This window comes from Limulus polyphemus, unplaced genomic scaffold (assembly GCF_000517525.1).
Source record: "Limulus polyphemus unplaced genomic scaffold, Limulus_polyphemus-2.1.2 Scaffold610, whole genome shotgun sequence".
NCBI classification, from domain to species: domain Eukaryota; kingdom Metazoa; phylum Arthropoda; class Merostomata; order Xiphosura; family Limulidae; genus Limulus; species Limulus polyphemus.
The window spans coordinates 141,636-150,620 of NW_013666220.1; the positions used below are offsets into that span (position 1 = coordinate 141,636).

The 8,985-nt window shown below is 30.4% G+C and overlaps 1 protein-coding gene across 2 annotated transcripts in view; it reads right to left on the bottom strand.

The window, feature by feature from the left end:
• Positions 1-8,985, bottom strand: part of LOC106459448 (dnaJ homolog subfamily C member 17-like) — a 154,865-nt gene that overhangs the window by 119,475 nt on the left and 26,405 nt on the right. For both annotated transcript variants that reach the window (XM_013919070.2, XM_013919067.2), the window contains exon 2: positions 420-489. In XM_013919070.2, coding sequence (XP_013774524.2) covers positions 420-489 — 70 coding nt within the window. The remainder of the gene's footprint in view (positions 1-419; positions 490-8,985) is intronic.

Below are 8,985 nucleotides of genomic sequence, written 5' to 3' on the forward strand. Positions count from 1 at the left end.
CATTTGCTGTTATATTAAAGTTTTTCTTCATTACCCATTCAAGCCGTCTCCAGCCATTATTAACCTTATTATTTATTAGGCATACTTACAAATAATCTTGAGATTTCTGTTTAAATGTTGTTTATGAAATTAAGCATATGACTACAAGTGAAAGTAGCCTGTAAAAAATGTTAAGGAAGAAATAAGCTCATTTTTTATCATTATGCGAACTGTACTTGGTATTATTTTTACTATGTAATCCAAAAGAAACCACTAAACAATAGTTCTTTTTCATCTTCCAAGTAAACAAACAGAGTATCATATATGTGCAATGTACATAATCCTTTGTTTCAAATTGCTGAACAAACAAAATAAACACTGTAGCTTTAAATCATTTCAAACATAATACTTCAAAAACAGCTTTTTCAAAATATACTAACCTGCTTCAGGATTGTCAGGATTTTTGTCTGGATGACAAGAAAGTGCTTTCTTCCTATATGCACTTTGTATCTAGTGAAGAAAATTCAAATTCTTATTCATTTCAATTTTAAGTACACTGTACAAAAAACAACAACAACATAATAATAAAATGCATTTTTACTCTTACACAGAGTAAAAAAAATTAATGGAAGACAAATGACCCTTAACAATTTCCAATTTTAAAAACCATTTTTAGCTACCTTTATTTTGTAGCTTGAATAATATAATTCTACAAGAAAAACAAACAAATAAAAATTAAATCAAATCAGAATATATTAATGAAACTCAATTTGTTCTTTAGATCAAAACTAAATGTCATAAGCTATATTTTCTAGATTTACTAAAACCAGTTATTTTTGTAAAGTTCTTATATTTCTGTAACAAAATCTAAAAAAAATAATTTGCATAACGTATAAAAGTTTGCATATGATTTATTAATAGGGAAGATTAATTTGAATTTGCTGACAAACTACTTTGAATATTTCATCCTTATATATTTATATGGAGATTAAATACTTTATAAAGAAGCCAAATAAATTCCAGCTTATAATTGTTTCGAACAAGACCTCCAGTAATTATAAGAATAGGGATGCAACTTAAATTGCATGCATAGGGCATATATTATTAAACACATCATATTGCAATTTTCTTGAAATTAAAACAATGTTGGAAATAAATCTAACAATTATGTATTTTTTTGTAGGTTAAGACCTAAAAAATCATTTAGGGTTTTTATTGAAAATGCTAATGCAAATAAACTACAAATATTATCCTAGTAAATTATGAATGTATCTAAGGTGAAATTTGAGATGGGGGGGGGGGGATTTGAGTTTGTAACTCTGCTACCTAGTTTAGCTAAACTACCATATCATGAATGTCACAAAATGCATTTTTCATTTGAGTAGTTATTAACAATGACATTTTGCAGGACTCTTGAGCCATACCAATAAGCTTATGAAACTAATGGGTTTTAATATCACTCCAAGATAAGTTTCCTTCTTCATAAAAACTTGGAAAACAAATGCAACATGTTCTGGCTTTACCATCTAAGATTCAATTGAACTTTGATAAGAATTTCTGACTATAATATACAAGCAAGTGCACAAAATATCTTAAGAAGCAACAAAGACACAGTCTTTTAAACATACAGAAGGTCTCAATGTTGTAAATGGGTAAATACAAATATCTTACAATGATATTTACTAATGCATTAAGTTCCATATATACCACAATATCATTGAAATTTAGTTATTTCCAGAAATTTATTTTTGATATATTACTAACATTTTTTATATCACACAATTTAATTCTTCCTCTAAGTAATTAAGTTGAAAATAATAAAGTTTTAATTAATGAATAAAAATACCTTTGCACAATTGAATATGGCTTGCAAAGAGCAGGGTGATTAGTGGAATTTGTTGTTCAATGAACTGATGGCCTCATTAATTTATTTCATTCAACTAATTGATTAGTCTGGCATTTCTCAAGCATTCCATCATAAAGGAGTACACATGGGTAATCAGTGAATTGTTTGGGTAGTTGTGTCATCAAAGTAAAAAAAAATATATATAACTATAATCTGTAGATGTGTAGTTTTGTATTTATATAAACTTTAAAAAGAGGTATACCAGCTTCAAAAGTTTAAGAACAACTACATTATTCTTACTCTTTTCAGTTAGTGTTTGAAGGTAATATTCCAATTACCCTTCATTTAATATGGTACTTTTTAACAGTTATCGTTTGTGCATTTTACGTAAAAAATATTTGGGTTTAGAACAATTATTTTGGCTAAAAAATGTCACAAATGCTTCTAAGAGACAATCTGAACATTTCCTACTTGGAAAATCACTAATGTTGACTTCAGATACCCATGCAATCATAATTTTTTTGTTTTTACAATATGCAATAGTCCCTCATTGATCTTTTGTAAAACAAATGTATAAATAAGTAATGAAACATGTTTACTATAATTGAATATACTGATAATGATAAAGTTTTATTCAAAACATATCACAATTGCAATTAGAATTGATTAAGTAGTTAGTCACCAAATTTATTTATGTACAATGCTTAAATAAGATAAACAGAAATACTCTATATAAATATAATAGTACTGTCTGTTGTATGTATATGTAACTACTTTGCAGGGTGTACATGGTTTTCAACAAAATTATTATTGAGGTTCACTGGGTCCATGGGATAAATTTTCAGTTTTGCATTTTGCGGTTATTTAAGGGCATTTTTGCATTTTCTACCACTACCTCACCACCTGTAGATGGATTTTCACCAAATCTGGTATCGAGGTTCATTGGATCCATGGGGAGATACATACAAATTTTTAGTTTTGCATTTTTTTAAGGGTGTTTTTATGGATTTTTCTTACCATTACTTTGCCCACTGTTGATGGATTTTCACCAAATTTGGCAAGAAGGTTTGTTGGGTCCATGAAGAATACATGAAAATTTGCAGTTTCACATTTTGTGTTTTGCAGTTTTTATAGGTGGTTTTGCATTTTTCTACAATTATATATAAGGGAAGCAACTTTTCATGTCCTAAGATAACCTTTCATTAATCATGAATTTACATAATTTCCATCCAGGGGACAGGTACTCCAGCTAGTATTCAATAGATAAGGATTTTCAGAATATTTTGCCACTGCCTACCACACTCACCATACCTAACTAAGCTTATCACATTTTATGTTAATTTGACTTGGTGAACCTAATGAAAAAAAACAACTCGTGTTTAAAACTATTGCAACTCAAAAAAACATAGTATACTATTGTAAGCTACATTTTCAATGTTATAATTTAGTTGTTTGTTAAAAGAAGATGCTTACAATGATGATGTATTAATCAAGAAGCTTCATCTAATATCTAGAGACAAGGGTAGAATATTTATAAATATAAGTTAATGTGAAGTATTCTATGAGTAATGAAGGAGAAGTTCATGAACAGTGAATTAGTATTCAGTGAGTTTATGAGCTCAGTGTTTGAAAAGTTGTTCACAGTTCAGTGTTAAAAATGAGATTTATCCCATCTATTCAGTTACTTGAACAATTAGCAAGAAAAGTCTGTAAGCACTTTTCTGTGTGAGTTAGGCACACTTACCATTAGTCTCAAAATTTCTGTTAAAACATTTGTGCACTTAGGCCTACAGCTACAAATGAAAGTAGCCTGTATTGAGCATTAGAAAAAATAAACTAATTCATTACTGTTACATGAACTGGATCTCACATTATTTTTACTAAATAATGTAAAAGAACCTGTCTAACAACAGAATACATTACAACTATATCTATTTAAAACACTATAATTTTAAAATAAGAACCTAACATCAAACAAGCTGAACTCATGTGACTTTTGTTTCATATATATTTCTGTCTCTAGGTAAATTACTTGTAACTGATAAGAAATTCTCAAATGCTGTAGATTTGTTCCTGTATCTATATATTTACAGTTAAACAAAAAGCTACACAATGGGCTATCTATACTGTGCCCACCAAAGGTATTGAATTGAAATCTGGTTTTTAGCATTATAAGCCTTCAGTCTTACATCTGTGTCAAGCTTGTAATAAGGTTTTCTCTTTACCCTTTAAGTCATCTCTAAACATTATAAGCCTATGGTATTCTAAGGTAAATTATTTCCATGCAATTATCAGATAAATCCACTTACTAATGGGAAGCTTGAGCAGGAAATTTGTGATGTAATCTGAATTTGAAAACCAACCAAGTTTTATGCAGTGAAAAATAACTAGGCTGGACACATCTTGGAATGTGTAAAACAATCTTTATTATGACACATAGCAAAAGAAAACAGTTTACATACTTGCATGGACAGAAAGAAGAATGCCTCTACTAGATTGCTGAATAAGTCAGCAGCTCTTTTACTTTTGACATATATCTGTCAAACTAAACACTCGGAAAAGCAGGTATACATCTCTAAGTATCAATGCTTCATACTGATAAAAGAAACCTCAGTTCCTTTCTTTGCAATAGAATCACCATGTGACTAGTCATTCTATCACATCATTAATAGGCTGGAACACATAGACATCATTCACTCAGTCAGCAAATGACAATGCAGTCACCCTTTCATATATTAATGAACAAAGTTACTGCAATATTCCTACAGGCAGAATAGATTCTATTTACTACTGAGAACAAAAAAGACACAAAGGTAACTGCAGCAAAACAACTTCAACAGTTTTCTGGATCATATGTTAATATATATTAAACTTCACAGAAACACACTAAATGAAAAATCTCAAAATCTTCTATATTAAAAAAGATAGTGAAAACATATAATATGCCTACAAATCATATTTCTCAAATCATCTCATTTTCAGGCTTGTCTTCAAACTGAAAATTAAATTTAAACCCAATAAACTTTAAAAAGTTATAAATCCATATTTTTACTCCATGTTTACAGTACTTATCAATTTATTGGAGTCAAAATAGGGATTTGTACCTTGAGAAAATAATGTAGACACTGTTTTCAGCCTTGTTTGTTTATTTTTTTAAAGTCCCTAGTTGTAGGCTGAGATATAATATTTGGATTTTAATTCAACTTGTCTCTTTACTTTTTTGACAATCCCTATTCTTCCTTTTTAAATTAACAATTTTTATTAATCTTGTTACTTAAGTTTCTTATGTCCATTTGTGGAGAATGAATCTTTAGCTACATACTTATATAGGCATTCAGTTCAATGTTACATGTTCTTGAACAGTTTACTGCTGCATTAGCTTTTTTCCACCCAACCACCACACTGAACTTATTCAAAATCAATAACAAATGTACAACAATGAATAAACACATGTACTGGTATGTAACTAGAACAAAATGTAAAGTTGTTCTCAAAGGATCATCGTGAAGACAAAGATTGTATCATCACAGATTTAATGACCAATTTCCATCAATACCCTAGTGTAATGTAACAAAAGACAAGTAGCAACAAAGCAATCTCATCAAAACAGAATTATGTTTCTCCTAAGATAATACAACACAGATTAATGCTTTCTAAACAGATTGTGATTCATGCTAAAATAACACTAATAAAAAGTATGTAAAAAAACTAGAAACTTTAAGAACAATACATACTTAAAGAAATACCTTTATAATGTCATAAATAGTGACAACATAATACAAATAAAAAAAAAATTAACTCTATGTTAGAGCACAAACCCAATACATTACATATCACCTCAAAATATGAATACATTTGCTAAATACAAAAAGATAACTTGACAATAATAACATCGATATAATGGATAAAAGACTAAAAAGTAATGCTATACCCACACACACTTACAACAGTAAAATGAAAAAAATAAGTATTGAGAATTCACAAATAACATTTACAAAAATGCACACAAAGAAATGACACCATGCCTTCTTTCTGCAACTTTTCTAACTTTGGCATACCTCAGGCCCAACATCAACATCTTTTTTCATCAATCAAGTGAGTGAGAGGCTGGCCATTGTCTGAGCTGTTTGGGCCAGCATCTTCAGCTAAGCTGGAATCTCCTCTTCATGGTCTTGAGTCATGCCAGTGGTCCATCAAGAAATGCTTTGAGAACACTCAGCAAGAAGGAGTGAAAAATTGCTGGCTAGTTCAAGAACAAGGTAGCTATATATACCTACAATTCAATCCTTTGTACAAAATTCCAATGTGAAGTCAAGTGAATTCCATCAGTCAAAAGTTCAGCCAGATGCATAGGTTGAGGTGAGCCATAACACAAAGTTACAACTATGATAACAGGTATTGGCCAAGCAACATGTCTGTGAGCTTCTCTTGTATGCACACACTATATTACTCATAAAAAATGTATCTTGATAAACTCAATACTTCCCAATCACAAAGATTCTATATAGGTCACCCAGGGCTCATGCGAAAATATGTTTTTTAGAGAGCCAGCCAGACCCCCAAAACATTTCTAAAAGCCCTCAAGGTTGATCCTATAGGTCACTGTAAAATGTACTCTATAGCAAAGGCATGAGCAAAACCAGGAAGGTCTGCTCCACCCTCAGCAGAATTCCAAAATTCCAATATTTGTCTTCAGTTTAATTTGACGGTTCAAATTGCACATGAATGTTTCAATTTCAATTATAAAAGAAATGATGGAAAAATGCTTGTTGATTTCAATATGCCTGTGAGGCAATCTTAAATTCTGAGAAGTTATCAGAAAAATCATTGAATTAAATAGAGGATGTTACATAAATTGAAAAGAAACTAAAGATATCAACATATCTCAATTTATTTTGTTATTGTATTTCAGGGGAAAAAATGCAAGTCAAACTATTTCATTTTTTCAGACCACTTAAATGATTTTGCTATGATATTGCTATTAATTTTTCTATAAAGCATGGTATAACAGTAACTTTTGGTTCCCCTTTAAGTAATGTTCTTTAATAATCAAAATGCAAAGATTTTCTTTCATTATTTGGTCACTGTCAGTGTAATCTTTCTTTTGTTCCACTTTAAAGCAGTGTCCTTTCCTAATCAAATAATGAAAGAAAATCTTTGCGTCACTGTCAGTGTAATCTTTCTTTTGTTCCATTTTAAAGCAGTGTCCTTTCCTAATCAAATAATGAAAGAAAATCTTTGCATCACTGTCAGTGTAATCTTTCTTTTGTTCCACTTTAAAGCAGTGTCCTTTCCTAATCAAATAATGAAAGAAAATCTTTGCATCACTGTCAGTGTAATCTATTCTTAATCCCACATAACCCCTTACCATCTAGATGACACACATTTGTCAATAAAATGTCAAACACTTTTGGAGAGATGAGAAAATCATACAATTTACATCACCACTAGCTTTATAGCAATCAGTTCTTTCACATCCTGAAACAGCTGTTAATTAGTCATTCATGAATTTGAATTTGTAATAAGCGAAATCCTCAAATTAACAACATATGGAAACGTGCAAATAGCTTTAAAATGGTTTAGGTGGTTATGATTTAAACTTACGTTAGCGTCCTTTGTTAACCAAAATAAATAATGAAAGAATTTCTTTCTTGTGATCACCTACATTTTCTAGATATCACCACACTGTTGTTGCAAAAGAACTTTGCACTTATGAATAAGAGTCTACCCATAACAGACCAGTGTTGCCAAAATATATTCAGTCATCAAAGTCACCCAAATCACAAAAAAATTGCCCAACCTTAAAAATTTTCTTAAATGAAGAAAACCAAATGTTGATGATCCGAAAAAGAATGTCACAGAAAAAGAGGAAAAGTCATTACAGAGGCAACTGGGAGAGGGATAATAACTGGTTACACTATGTTGAAAAATGGTGGCATAATATTTTGTAAGATATGTTGAGAACAGAATGTGAATCTGAAACTATTAGTGGACTATTAGACTATTAGCAATGTAGAAAATGTGAATCTGCAAATGTTATTAGTGGACTATTAGCATGAACAGCTCGTAATTATTTCGGACATATGTGTTTTCAGCTAAATTGAAAATCTGTTGGCAAAGCAATTAATACACCATTTGCTAATAGACCACTAATAGTTTTCAGAATATCACCTCATGACTGGCCAAGCATTTAACATAACTCGAATCTGCCCATAGCAAAAAATTTATGGAAATTCCACTATTTCGTAGTTTTTTTTTTTTAATGTAAACATGTCTCTTAAAACATAAACCAAGATATATATATATATATATTGTATCAGAAAAGGCCAAAAATGTCCGAAAAGCATCAGAATTTTTCATTACCAGAAGACCAATAACTGTAAATAACAAATCTAATCTTTGGATTCTACAGCCATTTATTTTCCATCTGGAAATTCATATTTTTAATAACTATTAAATTTTTACACACAAAATGACCGACAAACATACTAATCCAATTATCACAAGGTCATACCAGGTAAGACTAGATGCCAAGTTTTATGCATGAAATTTCTACTCTGCAGAAAGCACTTCTAACGCATTCTAACATATCACCATTAGGGCAGTAACATTTCTTTCCAAAGGTGTATTTCCTCTTTCATTCATGATTACTATATAGAATGTTTCCAAAGTGCTCAGTGCAGTGCGTGACTAACATTTTTGTGTACATTTCACAAGCCACAGAGTTCTTAATCACCTAGCCTTTAAACAAGGCACATTGCAGCTGTGAACAACGAAACCAAAATCAATTATCATGCTTCTGATATAATAAATGCCATAACCCAAGCCATCAAAGAAGCAATCCCTAACAAAGTAACAAATCCTGACCTACAATCCAGGAAACTTACTTACGAAATTCATGAATTAATTATCACCCATAGACAACTCAGACATGACTTTCTACGAACCTGTGACATTATGCTTAAACCAATCTATACTTGCTACTAACTTCCTACATAGCCAATGCAACTTTTGCTACATTTTGTTCCAACAATAAAACTAGTGGATAAAATTGCTTCGAAAATTCACAAGAACTTCCATAAATGTATATAATTTAAGAAACATAAAGCCTGTCACTTTTGATATATTTAGTTTTTTTTGCATTATCATCTTTAATGTCT